This window comes from Typopeltis vanoorti, chromosome 11 (genome assembly GCF_054136105.1).
Source record: "Typopeltis vanoorti isolate ZY-2024b chromosome 11, IOZ_Tvanoo_1.0, whole genome shotgun sequence".
Taxonomy (NCBI): domain Eukaryota; kingdom Metazoa; phylum Arthropoda; class Arachnida; order Uropygi; family Thelyphonidae; genus Typopeltis; species Typopeltis vanoorti.
This window is the reverse complement of record NC_143559.1, coordinates 24,710,282-24,736,099: the sequence shown is the minus strand read 5'-3', so window position 1 is coordinate 24,736,099 and position 25,818 is coordinate 24,710,282. Positions and strand designations below refer to the sequence as shown.

The window sequence follows — 25,818 nt, the reverse complement described above, 5'->3', positions numbered from 1 at the left end:
ATTATATTAATTGAAAATAATATTATGGATTCATCAGAATCCATAATATTATTTTCTCTGATCACTAATCTTTAGTGATCAGAGCTTATTCCACCTTAACCACGAGTTGCCTAGACTTGCAATACGTGCAGGCACAAACTTGACTTATTTGTCTGTTTGCTTACTTGGAAAATGGAGTGAAACCAGGTTTAAAATAGCTTGGCAATTTTAACATATATATATATATATATATATATATATATATATGGAAACTTATTTTATGGGGGCGCTGAAAAATATTTTGCACAAGGGCACCTCCTACTCACGGCGCGGCCCTGCCTCCACGCAAAGAAACCACTCCTCTCCCTCTTGCTTGCAGCTTCCTTTCATAACATCCAGGGATGGCCCCTTGTCAGCACTCCTTCCACCAAGTGAAAGAACTCCCCAATGTCTACCCTGTAACTGCCTCTCAACAGTTTAAAAGTCTCGATCTATCACCTCTTCTTCTTCTATTCACCAAACTCTGCAGTCCACATTCCCTTAGTTGATCCTTGTAACTGACATTCTACAGTCCTGAAACTATCTTTGTTATCTGCCTCTGTATCTTTCCACAGTTAATTTATCCCCTTCAAATCCTGGGGACCAAATCTGAGAACAATAGTCTGAGTGTGGTCTGATCAGGGTCTTTTACAATGGAATGATAGCTCTTTTATCTCTGCAGGTCAGCATCCTTCTCAGTATTGCAGCAATCCTCTGGGTCATCTTCACCACCTTTGCAATATGCTCCCTGAATTTCATTTTCTATCAGTCATCATCCTCAGATCTCTTGTCTCCCCTACTTCCTCCAGTATAGCTCCTCCAATCGAGTATACATCCTCCCATCGATGGATCCCAAACTTCAAGACTTTACATTTTGCTGCATTAAATCGAAACCCCCATTTATTTGCCCATCTGTCTAGTTTATTCAAATCCTCTTGCAGGGCTGCCACATCTCAGGAGTGGTGGTAAAGATATTGAAAAAGATCAGTCAAAAACTGAATTCAAGGATGGGCAGATAAGAACATGATACTCTGTGGGAAGCAGTAAGGCTTTGTGAAAGGTGCATCATGTGTTAGTAATTTACTAGCTCTTTATAACAAAGTGATAGCTGAGTTGAATAAAGAGAATGCAGAATCCAGCAGTATCATCATGATGATACTACAGGATTTTGCAGAGGTATCTAACAGGATACCATGTAGAACACAGTTATGCAAACTCAAACAAATGGAAATGGATATAAAGCTGGTGATGTTGAATATCAGAGATACCAAAGAATAGTATATTGAGGAGAAGAATCCGTTAGAAAGCAGGTGAGTAGTAATGTGCTGAAAGACTGATCTTGGTCCACTACTGTCTGATTTGTACATAAATGATATATTTGTACATAAATGAGAATATAAGAAAAAAAAAACGATATGAAGAGAAATATTCAGTTGCTTGCTGATGCAAAATTGGCTATATAAGTGTTGTAAGATGATTTAACTAGTATAACAGTATGGGCAAATGATAATGAGTGTCAGTGAAATGGTAAAACGTAAAGTAATGCATTTTGGAATGAAAAGATTATAAACTGTGTACCACACTGATGAAAATGTACTCTAGGAAACTAATGAAGCTATGGATTTTGGGATGTTTGTATCTAGCTGAAGTTCAGAGGGCATATTGCCAAGGTATCTTTATAAAATTACTTTGTTATTGAAGAATACATGAACAAGCAGAGATATAAGCAAGTTATCATTCATCGTTATAAGGCCTTGATACACTGCATCCCATCTGGCTTATTGTGCTCTTATATGTGGTCAACCAGGTTTTTTGTGCATAAGGAAGAGGTGAAGAGGATCCAGAGGCAAATGACCAAGGGTTTCATAGGATTGATGCAGAAGAAATATTTCCATACTTGGCTAGAAAGCAGAACAAGGATTATCAATGGAAAATAGGTATGAGTGTGGTTAGCAAGGCTATGAGGATTAGATTTTTCACTTGGAAAGTAGTGAATGAGTGGAATGTGTACCAGAGTGTGTTATATTTTTTGTAGATTGATGCATTCAAGGAGTGGGCTTAGTAAATATTGTATGAATGGTGTGGGTTTTTCACGATAAGTCTTTGGACTCTTGAGAGGTTCCTATGCAATAATAATAAAAGAAAGAAACAAAAATAAAACTGAAAAGTGCCTAATGTAGTGTATATGGAGGCTGTACTTGTGCTATTCTATTTTGGACCAAAAATTATGTGCCCTTCTTATCATAGTCAATTGTGATTATGCACTTTAACAGAAAGGTCTGAATTCAGTTTCTGCTGTAACACAAGAGAATATGAAAATTTTTAAGTATAGGTAAGTTTTTAGTATCTTTCTATTCTTTCTGTATAATCTGTAAACCAGAAAGCACAAATAATTAATTATAATAATTAATTATTTGAGCACAAATAATAATTATAGACAAAATATGCATGCATTGTGACTTCAGCATGATTCCTTTCACCATAACTGCTATCTAAGAAAAGAATTTCTGTTCCACACACACTCACACTCTTGTAGTGAATATGAAGAATTTTTCATACGACTTTTAAGCTAGTGAAGAAACTTTCTACTCTACTGGCCTCTATTAAACATCGCAGTTGCTCTCTGTTACATGTCAAATATATCAGAATTCCCCCTCCCTACTCTCATGTAATTTCTCACATTTTTGAGATTAGCAGTTTAGCTGAAATTAAAATGGAAAATATATGGATTACATATATTTTCTCCATTTGGATAATCTGCAATGTCTAATCATATTCTCTTTCTTCATAGAAAGCTATTTAGAGAGCACTGGTAGCACAAAGACAGAGGTAACGTGTTGTGAGCTGTTAAAAAAATGATAAGTATTAGTAGAAAGGAAAGATATTGTTGTGTTCATTTTGTTGCCAGTACAGTTTTTTAAGTTTGGCTATTCAAATTGCTGATTTTTTTTGTAGTTTGTGTGGTATTTTTAGGATTTTCTAGTCTCAGTATTGTATCCAACTGTCCATTTCGTTCAACATGGTGGTCACCAGTTTTAACAATACACACAGTCCCTCTTACTATTTAAAGACTACATTATTCATGGCACGGTTTATGATTTGTTGCTTGCTATGCATGTGGTATGTACACATCTTGTTATTTAAAAATGGCGGTAGGTGTGCGACAGGAATGTGTATGTGTGCATGAAATGTAGGTAGTGGGAGACATACGTATCTCGATCTTGGAATTTAGTAGCAGCGAAGATAGTGCTTTGAAAACAGGTGAAAAATGTGGATGCCAGCAGTGTGTTTGGAGGGTCGGGAGAAGATTAAATATGTACACATAGATTTAACCTTGGACAGTATAGTAGACAGAGATGATGTGTCTGATGGCCATAATTTTGTATGTGAATAGTGCAAGTCTTAGGCAAACTCGTGGTAAAGGTGGAATAAGCTCTGATCACTATTCTTAGTATTTACCTTTAATGCAAAGCACATCTCCTTGAGGAGATGTATGATGCTATGCATTAAAGGCAAGGGGCCACTACCCAGACCAGTTTCGACCTTTATTGAGGTCTCGTCAGTGGGAGCAAGACTTGCACTATGTACGGAGTCACTCAGACTTGCACTACTTTCAGGCACAAACTTGACTTACTTATCTGTTTGCTTACTTGGGAAATGGATTAAAACCAAGTTTATATTTATATACATATAAAATAGCTTGGTATCTTTAACATATATTATACCCAAGGTAAAAATCTTTCTACATCTATCTCTCATCCTGAGATTTTTATTTAATAAGGTCAAAGCACTTTATGGTAACTTGTTTTGGTAAAATATTTATAAGCTCTGTATTACTTAAACATTGGTATTTCTAAGTCTGACTTCCACTGATGAGACCTCAATAAAGGTCGAAACCAGTCTGGGTAGTAGCCCCTTGCCTTTAATGCATAGCATCATACATCTCCTCAAGGAGATGTGCTTTGCATTAAGGGTGAATACTTTGTATGTGAATGTAAATTGAAAGCAGGATGTATGGAGAGAGAAATAGAACTGCTGAGAATGGTGATTGAAGGAATGAAGACTGAGTTGAGGAGAGTAAACAAAGATATTGGAGGATGGAGAGGTTGGCTAGTGTGAGAAGAACGAGAGTAGGTGTATGAGAATGGCATCAGAAAGAGAGGATGGGGGACAGTGGAAATTGCAGAAAATCAAGAGAGAGTGTGGATCTAAGGGATAGAGAGATGAGATGTAGAGAGAGATTGGAAGTTGTAAGAGTTGGTGCCAGTGATAGAAGGATGAATAAATCTGTTCGAAACATCACTTATGAAGATTCGATGATTTGGGGTGAGTAGAGCACCAGACGAGTGCTTTCCTGATGAAATGAGACTGTGGCACTGGTAGTGAAGATGGGAAAATGTGGGGGAGATGATAGTAATAGTTTGAGCAAATGACCTGAGAGGTAGCATGAATTGTGTAGTGCAAGATTTGAGGTTAATGTGAGAATTAGTGCAGCAGAAATGTCTGATATGACAACTGAGGACTGGAGGAGAAGAGCAGAAGAGAATAATGAATGAGATGTCAAGAATGTGTTGGAAGGTCGGGAGTAAGTTTGAGGATAGAAGAGAGTTATATGCAAGAGATAGATTATATTTGAATGCAGAGGGGCACAGGCATTTAGAGAGACTTGTTTAATGGGCAAGTGAGTGTACTGAGACAGGAAAACTAGAATTGCACAGGTGGAATGTACCAGGGATGGCCTCGTGGGGATAGTGGCTTGAGAAATGTGAGGGGGTACACTATATTACAAAGTAAGAGGAAGTATGAGGGAAGTAATAATGGCTATAAGAATACTTGCAGTGCACTGGTTTTTCTGTATACAAATGCTAGGAGCATTAAAAATAAAGGGAATGAGTTAGTGGCATTGATTCTCAGCCTCTCCAAAGGTTGTTGGTATCAGTGAAACTTAGTAAACTGAAGAGGATGTTCTAACAGGGATAGAAATTGAAGGGTATAGCATATTTCAGCAGGATAGGGAAAGTAAATGTGTGGTGGAGTGTTACTCATGATAAGAGATGAATTGTGCCCTCTCACGGTGGAGAATCACAGTGGAAATAACACTAATGGCTTTGAGAGTATATGGTGTGAGGTAGATATTTATAGGATGACAAGATTTTTGTGGGATGTTGCTAGACACCAGGAAATATAACTGGTGATGAGCATGAAATGTTTACGCAAATTAGTTTGGCAAGTGTAAAGTGAGCGATCGTTATAAGGAACTTCAGCTATAGTGATATAAACTGTGAAAAGGAGACAGCATGCAGTAATAAGGGAACTGAATTTTTGGATTTGTTGAGGGACAACTGTCTTAGTGGGCATGTGGCAGAAGGAACATGAGAATCGGGAGTTTTGGATTTGGTCGTAGCATCGGAGGATCCGATTATGACTGAGATGTCATACTTTCCCCCCCATTGGTTAAGAGTGACGATATAGTCCTTACTTGGAGGATGAATAGGCATGGGGAGGTATTAAAACAAGAAGAATTTGTGGAATTATAAGGCAGTCAACTATCATAGATTTAGAAACCAGCTTGTAGCAGTGCAAGGGATGAAAGAATTTGAAGGAAGAGGGGTTATTAGTGCAAGGCAGATGCTTAATAAGAGTTGTTGACAGCAATTGCAGATTGTATACATTGAGTGAAAAAGAAAGAGCATGGAGCCAAATGGATGACAAGAAATAAAAGTGGAATTGCAGAAGAAAAAGAGTTATTACTATTACTATTATTACGGGCAACTCCAGGGAGTCATTGGACTCATCGAGGGAGGCCCCAAATCATATTCATCACAACTATTTGACATTCATACAGTATCTATCATACCTCGCCTTAAACTCATTCACTGTCACAGCATCCACCACAGACTCAGGGAGCGCATTCCACTCATTCACTACTCTAAAAGTAAAGAACTCAGCTCTAACACCTTTACTAACCACACTTTTGCCCAGTTTCCATGGATGTCCCCTAGTCCTCCCACAACCAGCCCTGTTCTCAAAAATATCTTCTGAATCAATTTTATAGAAACCCTTCAGTAATTTGAATGTCTCAATCATATCTCCCCTCCTCCGCCTATCAACCAATTTTTGCAACCCACAAATCCTCAACCTGTTCTCATACGGTTCATTCCACAGACCTGCTATCATCTTGGTCACTCGCCTCTGGATCCTCTCCACCTCCTCCCCATCAAGAAGAAACCTAGGTGACCAAATCTGAGCACAGTAGTCTAGATGGGGTCTTATCAAGACCCCATCTAGTTATGGGAGGCATATAAAGAGATAGAGAGGTGGAGAACAGTTGCATAAGAAATATAAGGCTCAGAAAGTGACTAGTATTGTAAGGAGAGAAAAATTAGAATGTGAGAGAAGACTGGCACTGAATTCCAAGGAGAATCCCAAGGAGTTTGATGTGTTGAGTAGGAGGCATATAAAGAGATAGAGAGGTGGAGAACAGTTGCATAAGAAATATAAGGCTCAGAAAGTGACTAGTATTGTAAGGAGAGAAAAATTAGAATGTGAGAGAAGACTGGCACTGAATTCCAAGGAGAATCCCAAGGAGTTTGATGTGTTGAGTAGGAGGCATATAAAGAGATAGAGAGGTGGAGAACAGTTGCATAAGAAATATAAGGCTCAGAAAGTGACTAGTATTGTAAGGAGAGAAAAATTAGAATGTGAGAGAAGACTGGCACTGAATTCCAAGGAGAATCCCAAGGAGTTTGATGTGTTGAGTAGGAGGAAAAATGATAGTGGGCAAGATTACCTTCCAGGATGAAGATAGCAATCGGGTGATCAACCCAGATGACATAATTGAAGTATTTAATTATTATTATTATTGTTTTTTTATTTTATTTTATTTTTTTATTGCGCGACACCTCCTGGGAGTCCAAGGACTCATCGTGGGAGGTCACACTACTCTATTTCGCTAAACACATCTCATCCTCTCCACTACTTCTTAATTCTCCACTATGACACTACTACCATCAACGGCATCTATCGGCCATCATCACCACCCACAACAGTATCTTTTGTCTGTAAATTGCATGTGTTCTGAAGGCCGATTTTTCTGTACGTGGGATGAAAAACCCGAGTTTCCGGGAGGAAAAACCCTGCTACCACTATATGAGATTGGCTAACTCACATTCATCTGAAAAAGCCCATATAAGGATTCCCCTCATCACAACGAGAATCGAACCCAGGTCTATTCCAATTGAACAGCACAATGTTCCACTATTCTTCCAATTGTGCTATGGCGGCTATTTAATGATCACTTTATTCATCTTGGTACAGCAAGCTATATTCCTTGAAGGATAATCATAATATTATTATTATTAAGACAGACCTCTAGGGAGTCAGGAACTCATCGAGGGAGGCTATACTATTCACAACAGATGTCATACCTGTTTTTGCACACTCAACATTTAATAGCAGTCCATTCCAATCATGCACTACTCTATGGGAGAAAAATCTAGCCCTAACCCCCTTCTTGACATTCATTTTCATTCTTAACTTCCATGGATGCCCTCATGTTCTTTCTCCACCCTCCATAAAATGAAAAATTCCATCTATTGAAAATCTGTATAATCCTTTGAGAAGTTTGTAAGTCTCAATCATATTACCCCCCCCCGCTTTCTCCTGTTTACTAGTGTCCGTAGTCTACAGATTCTCAATCTGTCTTCATAATCTGTATTCCATAATCCTGATATTATTTTTGACACTGTCCTTTGCACTTTCTCCACTGTATCAGAATCACCATGGAAACCAGAAGACCATACCTGTGCAATAGTCCAAGTGAGGTATTATCAAGGCCTTGTAAAGAGTAAAATGACTTCCTTATATTTACATGTCAAGGTTCATTTCAGCACTGCAATTATTCTTGGAGTTGTATTTACAATTTTTGCTATATGACCCTTCAACTTCAATTTCCTGTCTACTAAAACTCCAAGATCCCTAGCTTCAACAGTCACTTTCTTCAAGCTTAATCCCATCAATATAATATGACATTGGATATCTAATCACACAAAAGTGCATGATTTTACATTTATTAACATTGAAATGACAGCCGTTTTCACATGACCACCATTCCAACCTATTCAAATCATTCTGCAAGTACTGCATATCATCGGCACTCCTAATTACCCTACCTATCTTAGCATCATCAGCAAATAGCTGTATGTTGCATGTCGAATCCTACCCAATGTCATTAATGTACAGATTGAATAAAAATGGACCAAGGATTGATCTGTGAGGCACACCACTGGTTACCTTGAATCTTGCAGATTCACACTCCCATATACCACGTTTTGATATGTCATTCAGCCATCCTCTTATTCATGCCAATAGTGTATAATCCAATTCTATATTCTCCAGTTTATGCAACAGTATTCCATACAAAAGTATCATAGTGTATCCATTCTCCTTGTCTAACTCAGTGGTAACATTATTATAGAATCCTTTCTTTCATGCTTACACGGTGATCAGAATACATCATGAAACATTATGGATACGATTACCGTGTTAGAGTAAAACTTTAGTTTAATATAAACCAAAATATATATACTCGATGTTTTGATCTTCACATTAAGGTCATCATCTGGAGTATATGTATATATACAAAGAAACAAGCTGCACTACAATCTACATGGCATGCTAAAATTATGACCAACAGTTAAAACTATTTACCTGACATCTGGTGTTAAAAAAAAAAAACTCACTGCATCGAAGCTAGAGTCCTGTTATTATTATTATCTATTAGGTTACAAAGTTAATTAAGCTAAAGAGTAACATGTTTGTATATAAAATAACAGGTAAATAAATAAACAGAAAATAAAATTACTTATATAAGTATACATATAAATTGCAACTGGTATGGATAGTGGCCAATAAAAATGAAAAATTGCTTAGAGTCCTAAAGTCAGGGTTTGCTGGAAACTAAGTGGGCTGAATGTGTGCCATCCAATTTCTTGGGATTTTTAAGCCCCTATTATTATTAAGATCTTAAAAATCAATGGTACAGACTTAATTTACCTGCATGCTTTTTTGTATACAATTGTCTGTGGTTTGCATGATACAGTTTAACAACTTGCAGATCTGTTATCTAATTTCTTATGGTGACATCTTTACACATACTTGATAGGTCAGAACCAGATGAACACATAATCATTTCCATAATAATAACCATTCCCATCATTAACATAGTTACCTAACATGGTCATTCTTACACACACATTCTCACAATTCAGTTTCCCTGACACACTCTCTGTTAGGTCTTATATGAATTAATTTTTCAAGACTCCTGATGCCAAACACATTCAAATGTAGGCCATTCCTCTTATACAAATCCAATCTTCCCTCAAACTCACTCCACACATTCAAAAACTTGCATCCATTCCTTCTGCAGTCTATGCATTGAATCATTTGCCATCATAGCCCTTCTTCTTGATTCATTATTCATTTTAACATATCGCAATAATATACTTACTATTTTCACTTTCTTACTCTTCCCTTTTGCCTCTTCCAACGACCCCTTCATGTCCTCTCTCATATTGAACTTATCGCTAGTTAAATCGTTAGTGCCTACTACAATTACAATCTTGTTTACTTTTCTGTTTTTGAATTTCTTGATATCTGTCAGATATTGGGTGATATTTTTAATTTAATGAGTGATGAAGTGTTAGATGTGAAGGAAAAGGATGTAGTCTGAATACTGGGTACTTTAAATAGTAATAAGGCAGGAGGCCTAGATGGAATTTCACCATATTTGTTTTATGAGACTGTGTGGAACTCACTGTGTCATTAGCTTGCTGATTAATGAAAATCTTGCAATTGGACAGGTTCCTGGAGAGTGGAAGGAGGATAAGATGTACCATTGCATAAGGGTAGCAGTGCAGTAGAATGAGGATATCAGACTATAAGGCTGTTTGTATTTCTTCTGTTAGGATTTTGGAGAAATTGGTAAGAACTTATATATGGAATTGGGGAGATGATGGCAATATTATTTATGCAGGCCAGCATGGTTTTGTCAAAGGTGCTCTTGTTTTAGTAATCTGGTAACCTTTTACAATAGAGTAACAAGAGCAATGGATGAGGGTGAGGCATACACTGTCATTTTTTTGGATTTTTCCAAGGCATTTGATAGGATGCTGCATGACAAGCTGATTTTTAAGTTGCATCATATGGGTTTGGATATCAGGTTAGTGGATTTGATTTGTGATTGGCTCTCAGATAGACATCAGAGAGTTGTATATGGGGAAGTGGTATCAGGGAGTGCAAAAGTTACAAGTGGAGTTCCACTGGGACCATTGCTGTTCAATCTTTATATCGGTGATATTATCAGAACTACAGGGAGATATTCAGTTGTTAGCAGATGATGGTGAAGCTTGGGAAGGTTATTAGTAATAACCTTCCCAATAGTACTTGATGTTTCAGCTCTTGAAGAGGATTTGAATTGGTTGGAAAGGTGGAATAATGAATGGGGATGCCAGTTTAATGCAACTAAATGTAAAGTTTTAAAATTTGGGATCCACAAATGGGATACTTCGCTTGGTGGGATAATACTGGAAGAGGTTGAGGAAGCAAGGATCATGGGGTAATTGTCAATAGAGATTCAAAGTTCAGAAGATGTATTGCAAAGGTTGTGAAAATATTTCAGAGAATTGCGGCAGTGTTGAGGAGGATGCTGCCCACAAGAGATAAGTGTGGTGTCCCATTGTATAAAGCTTTGATCCAACCACAGATTTCTGGGCTCAGATCTGGTCATTAGGATTTGAAGGGAGTGGAAATAAAGGGGGAAGGGGGATATAATCGAGACATTTAAGCTATTTGAAGAGTTATTATTGTGATATATTGAGGAGATTTTTCATATGGTAGAATGAGGAGAACGAGTAAGGACAGGGGTCCATCTCTGGAAGTTGCAAAAGGGAGTGGTGAGTAAAAGGATAAGTAAGTTTTTTGCATGGAGTGTGGTAGGAACATGGAATCCATTGTCTGAGAGGGTGGTGAACATACAGTGTTTAAGATGAGTTTAAGGATTCATTTTACACAAAATATGGACTCTACAACCGGAACCATCAGGAGTCAACAGGAGCCACCAACTGCCGTCAACAAACAGGTCATGGTCTCATAGTCAACCAATCGAACCATGCCCTGAACAATGATGATCTTGCAGTACTCAGCAAAGATTTAAATTTTGCTGTGGCACCCAGAACGATTAACAAACTTGATTTTATTTATCATATAGAAAGAAGCTTAAGATTTATCCCGACCATCATATCAGATAAAGTACGTTTGGAAACCTCTAACATTTTAAATTTAAATTATACTAAAACAATAACCAGCAACCTAACAAAATCAGAATTGACAGCGGTAAAATCACTAAAATTAAATCCGGACATTGTAATTACTAGAGCTAATAAAGGCAGTGCCATAGTTATTCTAAATCAAAATACTTACTTGGAAAAAATGAATCTAATAGTCTCAGACAACAGCAGATATCAACTAGTTAACTATGACCCTACCATTCGAATAGAAAAGAAAACGGAGAAGCTACTTAAATCAGTCACCACATGGCCTGAAGATACTGTTAAAAAAATAATTCTGCACTCTGCTTGTTCCCCGAAAATTTATGGTCTACCGAAGATTCACAAACAAAATTCACCACTCCGGCCGACAGTCAAAGATATAGACAGCCCTAATTATCGCCTAGCCAAGAAACTAGCATCAACACTCAAGGAGTTGGTAGGTCATTCCCTCTCCTATATTAAAAACACACAACACTTTGTAAACAATATCAAAGACATCACACTGGAAAAAGATGATTTATTAGTCAGTTTTGCCGTCTCTGCCCTCTTCACAAATGCCCCAATCAATGACACATTCCTTCTATTACAGGACAAATTCCCTCCTGATATCACAGTGCTCTTTGCACATGTACTATATTCTGGCTATTTTGTGGGCAAAACGCTTTCTACCTACAAAAAGAAGTCACAGCACAGCCATGGGCTCACCATTACCCCCCATTGCTAACTTTTACATGGAACATTTTGAGCAACGTGGTCTAGATTCCTCTCCTTTAAAACCCAATGTCTGGCTTAGATACATTGACGATGTTTTTGCTATCTGGCCCCATTGCTACCAGATATTAGACACTTTCCTCAGCCACCTAAACAAACAATACAAATGCATACAATTCACAATTGAAATTGAAAAGCAGAATACATTTCCATTTCTAGATACACTTGTCACATGTCTTCCTTCTGGCAGTCTTTTTCCTTCACTGTTTACCGGAAACCGACACATGCTGGTCAACATATACACAAAAACTTCTACCACCACCACTACCTAACACAAAAACTAGAGTCATTAATATACTTGAAAACAGGGCTTTGAAGATTTACTCCAATGAACAAGCACTTAAAGATGAATTAAAAGTTATCAACACTACTTTCCTAATAAATGGTTACAGCCAAAATACTATCAACAAAATTCTGTATAAGACCTCACTTAAAAACAAAAATAAACAAGACTACAATAAAACTGTTACCATTCCTGTTAACATTAAAGGGATATCAGACAAAATAAACAGAATACTACAAAAATACAACCTTAAAGTCACCTTTAAATCTCCTGCAAAATTAAAGAAGGTACTCAACTCATCCAAGGATCCACTGGCCCACTCTGAAGTATACCATATTCATTGCACCTGTAATTTGCACTATATCGGGGAAACAGGACACACAATTCTTATCAGAAAAAAGGAACATAAACGACACATTAAATATAACTATGGTCAAGCTGGTCTTTCTGATCATACTTTGAACACTTGACATAGAATTGACTGGAAAAGCACCTGTTGTTTACATCACACCAAAATATGGCATGAATATAAATTTAAGGAGGCCCGTGAGATTATTATCAATAATGTTTCTTATTGATCTTAACCCTAATCTTAACAATAATGTTTCTCTAAAAATACCAAGCATATGGAAAGCACATATTACCCACTTAACTTTTCTCCCTAAGAGTTAATTTTAAATAGAACCATAGGTAATCCAGGATCCTAAATCTAATTTAACAATTGTCATGTTCAATTAGGACATCATTTTCATAACAAAACTATCTATATGAAAGAATGTTTCTCTGATGTTGTCTTAAATATAATATACTTTGATGTAGTTAATTTATTTTATTTTATTTATTATTGTAATTTTATTTCCGCTACAGGTCAGGCCAGTAGAATAACTGTTGATCAAATCATTGTCTCTTCAGCATACTATGTGAAATGTAATTTAGTTTGTCTCTGTGTATATATATATATATATATATATATATATATATATATATATGTGTGTGTGTGTGTGTGTATACTCCAGATGATGACCTTAATATGAAGGTTGAAACGTTGGGAAATTAAAATAATTATTTCCCAACGTTTCAACCTTCATATTAACCTTCACATTTCATATAATTGAAACAGACGTTTCAACCTCTACATGAAGGTTGAAACCAACGTTTCAACCTTCATGTAGAGCCCATAATTTGTGTAAAATGAATGCTGATCACCATGTAACACTAAAGGAAAGGAGTTTAAGGATTGGTAATAGATTTTGTGTTGACCTCCCATGATGAGTCTTGTGATGCATGAAGGTTAGGAAAGAATAATAATAAATATGAATAATTATTAAGAAAGTAAACACTGTTTAATACTTTCTCAGTCTGAACTATAATAATGGCATGGATTTCCTGAAACTGTGGCATCATCATTTTCTGTTTAAATCTTGGGTATGTATGCATATCATACACCTGTTAGGGTTTATAACAGCAAATAATGGTAGACCCAAACGCATTTCAGTTTTCAATATTATTAGTTTTTTCAATTAGTTTTCTTCAACTTTCAGTTCTCTTCATTTTTTTTCCAATTTAATGAGTTATTTTTCAGTCTTCAATATGGTTAGCTAACATATTTCAAATGCTTTAAACACTTGTTTTGCTAACCCTTCATCTTCTGTTTAGATTAGCTCTGCATACACATTATTATTATTATTATTATTATTATCATCATTATTATTGCAGAGGAACCTTTGTCGAGTCAAGATTCATTGTAGGAGACCCACACTATCCACGCATTATCTGTCACCTCTTTCCTTGAATGCATTAACCAAACAGAGCACTCACAACGGATTTTAGTTACCCATTCCACTCATTCACCACTCTTCAAGTGAAAAATCTATTCCTCACCCTTTAGCAAAGCACTGAAATATTTCCTTTGCATTAATCCTATTAAATCCTTTTAGTAATTTAAATGCTTCTATCATATCCCCTCTTTTCCACCTGTCAGCAGATTTTTACGACCCACAAGTCTTCAGTCTATTGTAATAGGGGCATTCCACACAGGGGCAGACTTAGGCATGGGCTTTATGGGCTTCAGCCCAGGGCCCCTTCGTGGTCAAAAAAATAAAAATAAAAACAATTTAAATTACAAATTTAAGAAAAAATAAATTATACAAAATTTTTCCGTACCTAGGTAACGTTAAAATCGTTAATTTGCAACATTATTGGATTTGAATTAAATATCAATGTTTTAAATGACAGTAAATAGTAAATATGGCTCTGTCTTCTATCGCCTCTGTCGGTAGTCGGTAAAATCAAAATATACTTTCATTTGTCAGTTATGCAAATAATATGGCAACGTCGGAATGGGAGTGCAAGTCTAGCTCATCCAGCTCATCTAAAGCTTGTTAGCTTAGCATAGCTCTCACATATATACTTTCTGCTCTCACCGTTTGACATTTGAGGTTATGTATAGTATAGTATAGTTGAATATTAAATAGTCATTTGTTCGGTGAAGTGTACTGTTCAGGTGTTTCGTTTCTTCACTGGTAAGTATCAGCAAAGTTCACTAAATACTAAATAAATATACATTAAATGTTAAACAACCTAATATGATGGCGGATTTTTTTAGTTTTTTTTTTTATTTCTTTTCAGATTAAATAAATACCTAAAAAAATGTCTGTAGAAAATATAAAAGCAGAGCTGAAAAATGAAAAATACAATTAAATAGAGAAAAAGAAAGAAGTAAATGTGCCAAAATTTCAAATTTTTTTTGTATTGGAAAATAAAAATGAAAATCTAAACGATATAGGTGCAGTAATAAGCGAAAGAGAGAATAACTTGACTGAAGAGAAACAGAAAAAAACAACAAAATATATATAACAATAACGAAATATTACTAGGACTATAATCACAAGCGAGAACCTCTAAAAACAATGTTGACGTTGACAGACATTCAGTATCAGATAAAAATATACAAGACCTAGACGATGACCAGCTCTGTGAAGTCTCTGTTGCTGTTTTGCAAGAAGATAGTGATAAAGAGGCAGAAGAGGCTTTAAAAAATGCAGAGTTGCTTGCTAAATATGTTGACGTCGGTGTGTGGCCTACACAGCTAAATGATAATTCTATTAATCACTGTCTCTCACATGAAATGACTTATTTCCAAAATAAAGATCCAAAAAATATATATCCAGTTTCAACAAGGTATTACAAAGAACAAAACGGATCATTTTCAAATAAGTTCTTTGTGAAAAAAATTAAAAATGGTCAATTACTGGAAAGGTCTTGGTTGTGCTATTCTACCAGTATGGGAAGTTTTTTGTCTAGTGTGCAAACTTTTCTCTGAAATCCCTTCTCAATACACAACTGGATTCTCTGACTGTAAACATATAGGACCATGTTTAGAACGTCACGAAAATTCTAATGAACATAGGAAATCATTGTTAGTATGGTTAACACGTAAAGAAAATAAGTCTGTTATTGACACACTGTTGCAGGAGCAACTAAGAAAAGATACGGAATATTACCACAATGTCCTAAAACGTGTTATTGCAGTTGTAAAATATTTAAGTGTAAGAGGCTTAGCATTCAGAGGTCACGAGGAAATATTTGGCTCTCTGCACAGTGGTAATTTTATGGAGGCTCTGGAATTACTAGCAGAGTTCAATCCATTTATGCACAAACATATCCAACAACGAAAACTGCTACCAAAGCCTTTCACTTCGTACTTATCAAAAACAGTTTATGAACAAATAATAGAGATTATGGGAAAACAAGTAATAAAAATAATTATAGCTGAAATAAATAGTGATGATGCAAAGTACTGCTCAATTGTGACGGACTTGACACAAGATTTGTCCCACAATGACCAACTAGCTATTATAGTACGACATTGTTTTGAGGGAAAAGTGTATGAAAGATGTGTATCTTTCATCAAAATTTGTAGTCACATTGGCCTATCTTTATTCAATTCCTTACAAGAATTTCTAGGAAAAAAATGGACTGTCATTGGATAATTGTAGAGGACAGTCTTTTGACAACACGGCAAATATGTCCGGCCAATACAATGGTGTGCAAGCACATCTCAAACAAAAAAATAAATATGCTGATTATGTGCCATGTGCTGCACATTCCCTAAATCTAGTTGGAGGAGAAGCAATTAAAGTTGCAACTCAAATTGTGAACTTTTTTGGAATAGTGCAACAAATATATGTTTTCTTTTCTGCATCTACCCATAGGTGGGAGCTTCTAAATCGTGAAATAAAACTAAACGTTTCGATAAAAGGTTTAAGCCAGACTAGATGGTCTTGTCACTATGATGCTGTTAGAGCTTTAAAAAATAGTTACGGTGATATCATGAGCATATTAAAAACGTTTAGTGACAATATAGATGAGAAACTTGATTTTCGAAGAGAGGCACAGAAATTATATAATGATTTGGCGAAACTTGAAACTGCGATTTTAACTGTTTTTTTGGGAAGAAATTTTAGAGAGATTCAGTTTAGTTAACAAAAAAGTTCAGACCCCAGGCTTAGACATATGTGAAAGTGAGAAATTGATTACGTCATTAGTAGTGTTCGTGAGTAACTTCCAAGAACAATCAGATCAGAAACTAAACGAATACGAGGACAGCAAAAAAATTAAGTACTAGTGTGGAAAAAGAATACAGTGATTTAAAAAAGAGACGTATTACTTCAAATTTTTGGAAAAATCTACAGAGAAAGTTTCGCTAAATGAAGCAGAAAAATTTAAATGGGATGCACTATACGTTGCATTAGATAAGTTGATTATGGATTTCAATATAAGAGGCCATGTTTACAGGGAATTTAGCAAAAGATTCAAATTTTTAATGGATTTGCAAGACATTAATATCAAAAGTATTGAATTGGAAAGTGCACGTAATGTTATTGATTATTATTCGGATGATATAGACAAACATTTAGTCAATGAGTGCATTCAGTTAAAATCTTACTTAGCCAGACATATATGACTCATGCGGTTATATATTCAAGTTTAATTTATGAAAAGAAACTTGTCGATGTTTTTCCGAATTGCTATACAATCTTAAAAAATTTTTTGGCCTTGCCAATCGCCAGCTGTGAGGAGGAGCGATCCTTCTCCAGGATGTCCTATATAGGAAATAAATATAGGACAACGATGACGAATGAAAGATTAAATTATTTATCAATTCTTTCCATAAACTGTGATTTAACCTAAGAATTGCAATGTGATGATCAAATAAAAGAATTTGCAGAGCGAAAATGCAGAAGAGTTACTCTTTAAATGTCTCTTTAATGTATTAAAAAAAACTTACATTATATAACTCCTGGAATGTTTAATTTTATTTTTTTTTTTCTTAGTCTTTATTCTTGACATGAGAATTGTTTCGTTTTTTTGTTGTTACTAAAAGTAATACCTAATATATTTTATTTTTTATTTATGTTTGATGTTGTTATGTATACAAAACCTTTTTTCATTATAACTATATATAAAAGTTTGTATATCCAAGTGCATCAAATAAAATAAAAAAGTTCTTCAATGTCTGTTGCCTATAATTTTTTCTATTAAAAAAAAAAAAAAAAAAAAAACAGTTTTTCGACAAAATGGAAAATGAGTCACCACAACTAACCCAAACTTGGGTTAATTTTGGTTAATTGGATAGGCCCCCAAAGTTAACGGTCCGCCACTGATTCCACAAACCACTCACCATTTGGTCACTTGCCTCTGTATCCTCTCTGCCACATCCTCATCCACAAGAAACCAAGGACAACAGCTGAGGGCAGAGTAATTCAGATGTGGTTGTATCGTGGCCTTATAAAGAGGAATGATAACATCCTTGTTTCAGTGATTCAGATCCAGTGTGAATTCCATCCCTATTTCCATATGATATCTGCAAACACTTCTGCAAAATCCAGCAGTATCATTTTATAGTCATTCTCTTTATCCAACTCAGCTCTCACTCTATTATAAAAAGGTAGTAAATTACTAAGGTATAACTTGAAATGTGGAAAGGCAGCAGGAGTAGATGATATTCGACCAGAAATGCTGAAGTATGGTGGTATAAGAGTCTTACAGTGGCTGCACTGCATAGTTCAGAAAGCCTGGACAGAGGGACGAATTCCCGATGGAGTAGAGCTCTCATAGTACCCATATATAAAAAGGGAAATAAAACTGCATGTGAGAATTACAGAGGTATTTCCCTACTGAGTGTTCCTGGCAAGATCTATGCAAGTATACTTGAGAAACGGTTGAGAAGAATTGTGGAAGAAAAGCTTGGTGAAGAACAAGCTGGATTCAGGCCAAATAGAGGCTGTCAGGATCAGATCTTCACTTTACGACAAATAGTTGAGAAATCATGGGAATATAACAAAGATCTGTATTTAAGTTTTGTCGATCTTGAAAAGGCATATGACAAGGTGCCAAGAGAGAAGCTATTCAATACGCTGCAGTTATATGGTGTCAATGGGGCATTATATCAAGCAATACTTAGTCTTTATTTGAGTTGTGAGTCAGCAGTTAGAATTGAAGGAAGTACAGGAAGATGGTTTAATGTTAAATCTGGTGTGAGACAAGGATGCACATATCCCCTCTATTATTCATTATCTATATGGATCACATTATGAAGGAAAGTGGTATTAAACATGATATCAAAATTGGAGATGTTAATGTCAGCTCTTTGCTTTATGCGGATGATGTTATACTTCTAAATAAATCCGCTACAAGTCTGCAAGATTCTCTGACTAAATTGAATAGCTGTTGTAATAGATATGGTATGAAGGTCAGCAATAAAAAGACAAAGACAATGAAAATAGGCAGAATCATTGAAAATTTCAACTGTGTTGTGAATGGAGAACCTGTGGAACAAGTAAAACATTTCGGCTATTTAGGCATGATTTTTACTGAAGATGGTAAATTAAATATAGAAATAGACAACAGCATCAGCAAAGCTGGTATGGTGGGAAGTCAATTGAATAAATTCATGTGGAATAAGAGAGAAATTAGTCGGAACACTAAATTAGCTGTATACAAGAGTGTTCAAACCAGTTTTAACTTATGGATCTGAGAGCTGGGTCAGAAGTAAAACACTTGACCAAAGACTAGAGACCACAGATATGAGAGTCCTGAGAAAGATTATAGGCGTGAACAGATGGCATCAATGTTAGTATCATATTAAAAACGAGGATATTAGGAAAGAACTTGACATTGTCAGCATCCAGGAATGCGTTTGCAGAGCTAATCTCAGGTGGTGTGGTCACTTAAATAGAATGGACGAGGAAAGATTAGCAAAACAAGTGTTCTCTGCCAGGTTGGCAACAAAACGACCCAGAGGAAGACCAAGATATAGGTGGATTGATACGGTACAAAGTGCTTTAGACGATAGAAATATAAGATCTGATAATGTTGGGGTGTTGACAAGTAACAGACTGATTTGGAGGAAAATTGTAGATAGGAAATTAATAATGATGTAATTTTTTTCATGTAGTACTATCATATCCTGTACACCTCTTGAGGGTACATGGCAGGAATTTGATGATGATGATGATGATCTGCAAACACTTCTGCAAAATCCAGCAGTATCATTTTATAGTCATTCTCTTTATCCAACTCAGCTCTCACTCTATTATAAAGGTAGTAAATTACTAAGGTATAACTTGCCCTTCACAAAGCCATGTTACTTCCCTTAGAGTATCATGTGCTTATCTATCCATTCCTGAATTTGGTATTTGATGAACTTTTCCAGTGGCTTTACTACCACTTCTGTGATACAATACAATAATAATAATAATCAGCTAATGCCTTGTATTCCCTTATAGGGAATACAAGTACACCTGTATATAAGTAATCCTGTACACCCCTTGAGGGTACATGGCAGGAATTTGATGATGATGATGATGACTTTTGAAGACTTGAGTGTGCAGTTCAATCTCCAGCGGTAGCCATTCAGAAATAGCTGCCTATGACTATCATTAATTATAAGTGGCATTGGATGAAGAGACAGGCAAACAAGTGCTGCCATCTCTTGGTACCTAACCCTAACTAGCTGTGTTACTGTCTGAAATAATGTAGCTTCTACAGTCATTTTCTTGAGTTTATGGGAGAAAAAACTCACGTGCCCATGCCAGAGATCGACTAACTCGGGAACTGTTGAAGATGGGCTTAGAAAAAGTTCCTCGAGTTGGTGACTAGACTTGAATTTAAGTGTATCTTCAGGTGGCCTAGTTCAGAGCAAGTGGCACTTCCGCTGAGCTACACAGTCTCCTAAGATATCGATTGGTCTATAATTTGCTACTACAGTCTTGGAGCCTCCTTTATACAACAAAATTATTTCTCCTAGGACTTTACCAAAGTACAACCTTGTCTCGTATTACACATTCTTATAATACAAGAGTCAATGTCCCATCCAATCCCATGCCACATTTGCACTGGGATTGTGCAATATCCTAGATTTTTAACACCATTGTTCAACACATTCTTACAATATTTCCAGGGATGACCCTTCATTCTCACCCTTTCTGCACTGTACATACAAAAGTCGTCATAGCAATCCTATAAAAACTCTTTAAATAACTTATATGCTTCTATCATATCTCCTCTCCTACACTTATCAGTAAGTTTTTGGAGTCTACAGACCTTCAGTCTATTCTCATAGGAAACATTCCACAGATATGCAACAAGGATCTCTCCATCACCAAGGAATCCAAGGTGACCAGATCTGTGTGCAATATTCTAGGAAAGTATAATAGAAATTGTTGACATTTTCAGTAAATTCAACATCTCTATCCTCTGTCAGTTGGTTTTTGAGATCCAGGGCAGCAGATGTTTAAAAAAAAAAAAATGTTGCATTTTCTATTGAGCATTTGTTCAGTCAGGGCTATCAGTTCTTGGGCAGCTTGACTGCTACAAATGACCTCTCGTTCAATCTTTTTAATAGTATTATTACACATTGTAAGTTGACTGTGAATGAATTTGAACTAAAGAAGGAACTGTGGATTATTTTAAAAAAATGCAAGTATTTGGGGCATTTATCTTGTGATAGAAAACATGACTTTAACACCAATGATCACAGAGATGAGAGTTCACTAGTCTTTATTTCTAACCCAACTCTCATTTCTCTCCCAGAACAATAGTATATCAGCACATAACCTTACACAGTGGCCAATTTCAAATCATTATACAGTTATATTGATTCTTCTTAACTTGAAAACTCCATAGCCATTTTGTTGTATGTTCTTCCCACTAATTTTTCCATGATCTTTTCAGAACAGTAACTGCTTGTGGCCTTAACTGCATACACACACACACACACATATACATATATATATATCCAAGTTTTGCCAATACAACAGCACAGTTCCCTTCTCTCCCCTTCTAATGTTTTAGAACCTTAAAATTCTTGAGATTGCTAAGTAACAACCAGTTCAGAAAACTCTGTCTCTCTACATGCACCATAAGCACACGTGTACATTATACATACAGTCTAAGAAAATATAAGCAATGATATTTTTCATTCTTTAAATAAAAAAATTGAAGATTTTTGTTCTTCCTGTCTAAGAAATAGTAGTGTACATTAAAGTTACTACCTTCTCTTTTAAATAAAAAGTATGTATTTATAAATGCCTCTTGTGTGTATGTCATAAATATTAACTGTATGTTGTTGGGGGACAAAAATTGATTGAGATGTATGTACTATCTGATGCCTGTATAGGCACTCTCAGAAGTTAATGACTATCCTAGGCACTCCCAGTTCCTTTAGTTAATGACTATCCTAGTCATTAACTAAAGGAACTCTTCCTAGGCCTTTTTGTTTCCCAGTTTAGTCAATGTTTGATGCAGGTAAGGGGTGGAGTTTTTCTACTCCTGGAAACTTAACTTTTTAAATCTTTTCTGCACTCAGAAAAATCATCATGAACTATTTCACGGTAATACCAGTTAGGTCAAGAACATTCTTTGCTGTATTTTCATCAGCTGTGAAGTCTCATCCACTAATAATGATGAAGAAAGGTAGAGATCGGCTTCCTGCTATATCCAAAAGTTTAGAACTAAAAGAGTTCTGCCTAAAAATATCAGCTTTTAAAAATTCAGCACATTTTTTTTTTTTTTTAAATGACAAGTGGATTCCAAATACCAGATTAAAAAGCGCATTAGTTAGGGCATATTATGCCTGAATTACTAATTGTCAGAGCTTTTAAAAGATGCTCATCTGTGGTGAGTGAGAATTTCTAGTTGATGAGTAAAAAAGTTACAAGTTTCAGTTTATTATTTATGTAATGCCAATTGTTTGGTATGTCTTATGTCATAAAAAGTTTATTTTGTATTTTTACCTTACTTATTACACTTTAGGATATGATAGTAATTACAAATGTCTGTTTTGTCAATTATGATTAGTAAATGGAATATGATCAGTAAGGAGATAGGATATGTTGTTATTTAGAGAGAAATCAGGCCCACCACAAATTAGCTAGCCAATCATGACAAAGAAACCCAAAATAATATGCAGCGGACAGTGGTAAGCTGATGGAATATGCAGAATATGACCCATTAAGAGTGGATTATTAAAACTTAGAAAGTTGAGAAAGAAGTATTACAGATTTTTTTTTATTTTCCTAAAATATATAATTTCTTTATATTGATTTTCAGAATGCAACTTAAATGTTTTTAGATTGTTTATTCATTTACAATCATGTCATAACATCACTAACCCTGATCAGAATTCAGAAAATCTGTTAATGTAATAATGTGTGTTGACTTAAGGATTTGCACACATTGCTTATATATAATGTAATTGTAAAATTGTAAATATAATTGCTTATATGTTAAAAGTATTGAATGACTAAATACCAAGATTAACATAAAAGGTTTTAATCACACAACTAGTTTCGTCTTACATAGACTTCTTCAGGCACTTAAAAAAAAAAACATATAAGAATTCCAGTAAAAAACTGCAGAGGAACTGGATCTGAACAGTATTAATCACACAACTAGTTTCGTCTTACATAGACTTCTTCAGGCACTTAAAAAAAAAAACATATAAGAATTCCAGTAAAAAACTGCAGAGGAACTGGATCTGAACAGTATTAAAAAATGCAGCAAAAAACACTATAGAGGCTAAAGCCTAGATGATTTTAAAAAGAAGAATAATCTCCAACTGTATTGTTAGGCACATGCATGCATCCACAATTTCGCGCATGCCAATATTGAATGGCAGAGCTGTGGTAGTCCGATATCAATAGTAATTTAAGCTACAACTTATCAGACTACCACAGCTCTGCCATTCAGTATTGGTGTGTGCGAGATCATGGACACACGCATGTGCCTAACAATACAGTTGGAGATTGTTCTTCTTTTTAAACTCATCTAGGCTTTAGCCTCTGTAGTGTTTTCTGCTGCATTTCTTAATATTGTTCAGATCCAGTTCCTCTATTTCTTACTGGAATGCTTATGTTTTTTTTAGCACCTGAAGAAGTCTTTGTAAGACGAAATTAGTTGTGTGATTAAAACCTTTTATGTTAATCTCGGTATTTAGTTCAATACTTTTAACATGTCCCCAAACTGAGTAAATCTTCCTATTAACAATTGCTTATATATATATATATAGATAGACAGATGTATATATATATATAAGTAGTTAATATATTTGATTCAACATTGGTAGTTTACTGCTAGGTAAAAATTAACCATAGTATTAACAGAGTCTTATAAAATGACCAGGTCCTAGATCTAGAACATACATGACTATGATATATTAGGTGACTGGTCCTCCACGCAGGCTGACACCTGACTAAAATAGACATAAAATATGACACCAGACCTGAGATATTTGAACTTACTGATGAGCTCCACAACATTTTTCAAGTCCTGGTTATTGTATAAATCCATTACATATTTCTGAAATGAGGTTGTTTCAGCAGCACTGGAGATTGATTAACTTCAAACAGAATTTCAGATTAAGCATGGCAGAGTCTTTAACTATTAAGTATAACAGTGAAATTAAATATGAGAATTAAACATGTTGTTAGTTTGTAGTTGTATTATCTGCATGATAGTATTGTCTAAAAAATATTTGAGAAATCTGAATGATACATGTCTAGACATGAAAATTTTTTATTATTTTTTATTGAAATCATTTATCTTGGATTTTGGACTGATCAGTTATTTTATTACTATATACCTCGACAGCTTGATGTACACCAAAGCCCATCTTGAAGAGCATTGTATTGGTGGTGAGGTGGCACTGCTGACAAGCAAGCAAATGTTACAACAGTGGAAAGCTCTGTATGAAAATAATCTGAAATGGTTAGTGAATTAGCTGTTGAAATGACTTGTTTAACATTAATTTTTTATTATTTATTTATTTTTTTTATATAAAGTGATTTAGTTTTTAGATAAGAAAAGATATTTCAGTGGGTCCAATAAATAGTATGTTGTCTATGATTATATTAGTATCAAAAGGATTAAAAGTAAATATACACATTTTTAATACTGATTAATTACACACTTGCAAAACATAGGGTTCAAATTGTTTATATTAAAGCAGCATATTAATTTCAGCATTTCATCACAGTTTCACTGACATCATAGCAAAGTTAACAAGAAGCAAGAAATTTCTCTTTCTCTTTTTGAATTATGGTAGCAAATAACAACCATAAGACCATAATATTATCTGTTAAATGATATTTTCTGGCTGGTTTGTCTGAGTTGTGGGATGTAAAAAATTGAATTTCTAGGAGACGAAATGCTGCCACCTATATGTTAGACTAAGCTAATTTACCTTTATTTGCAAAGCCTTTAAAGGCTCCTTATTTCTTTAAATGGTATTTGAACTCAAGTGTTTCCAATTCTGAATGGCAAATGTCACATTTTCTCTCTTATTTCTTGAGAATTAAAGCTTAGATACAGGATAAGAATTCACTGTGAAACAAAAGATGCATTTTTATCATCAAGAATAACTTCTGTTGCTAAAAGCATATATTAGAATCAGAATACAGAAACAGTGATTCAAAAGGAAAAAGAAATGGTTGGAAATTATCTAAAAGAAACAAATATATATACTAGGGGGGGCTATGCCCCCCCTGGCACCTACAGCACCCAACCCCCCTGAGTTCTGGACTGGTACTCCGGTTCATCTTGAATTCTGATGACTCGACACTCAGGGTAGCCCCCGAGTTTCAAAACATTTCAAAAAACGTGACATAAAAAGGCTTATCATTTTATATACCAGGGCTGTTCAATAAGTATTAAGACTAATTTTATTGTCACGAAACCACTTATCACAATATTAATTTCTGTGGAATAAAGAAATGATGCTGTCTATATTAACAAAAGAGGTTGATAGATGGCGTATACGGGCTGATGTGCCAGAGTGTCACGTGACTAAACGCAAGCGTGTTTCGGCACGCCTACGAGCCGCGATCAGTCGTCGAAATGGAAGCGTCCTTGGAACAG

The 25,818-nt window shown here is 35.4% G+C and overlaps 1 protein-coding gene across 2 annotated transcripts in view; it reads left to right on the top strand.

The window, feature by feature from the left end:
* Nucleotides 1–25,818, top strand: part of Ttc7 (tetratricopeptide repeat domain 7) — a 371,341-nt gene that overhangs the window by 254,548 nt on the left and 90,975 nt on the right. For both annotated transcript variants that reach the window (XM_090400945.1, XM_090400946.1), the window contains exon 13: nucleotides 24,553–24,669. In XM_090400945.1, the coding sequence (XP_090257071.1) occupies nucleotides 24,553–24,669 (117 nt within the window). The remainder of the gene's footprint in view (nucleotides 1–24,552; nucleotides 24,670–25,818) is intronic.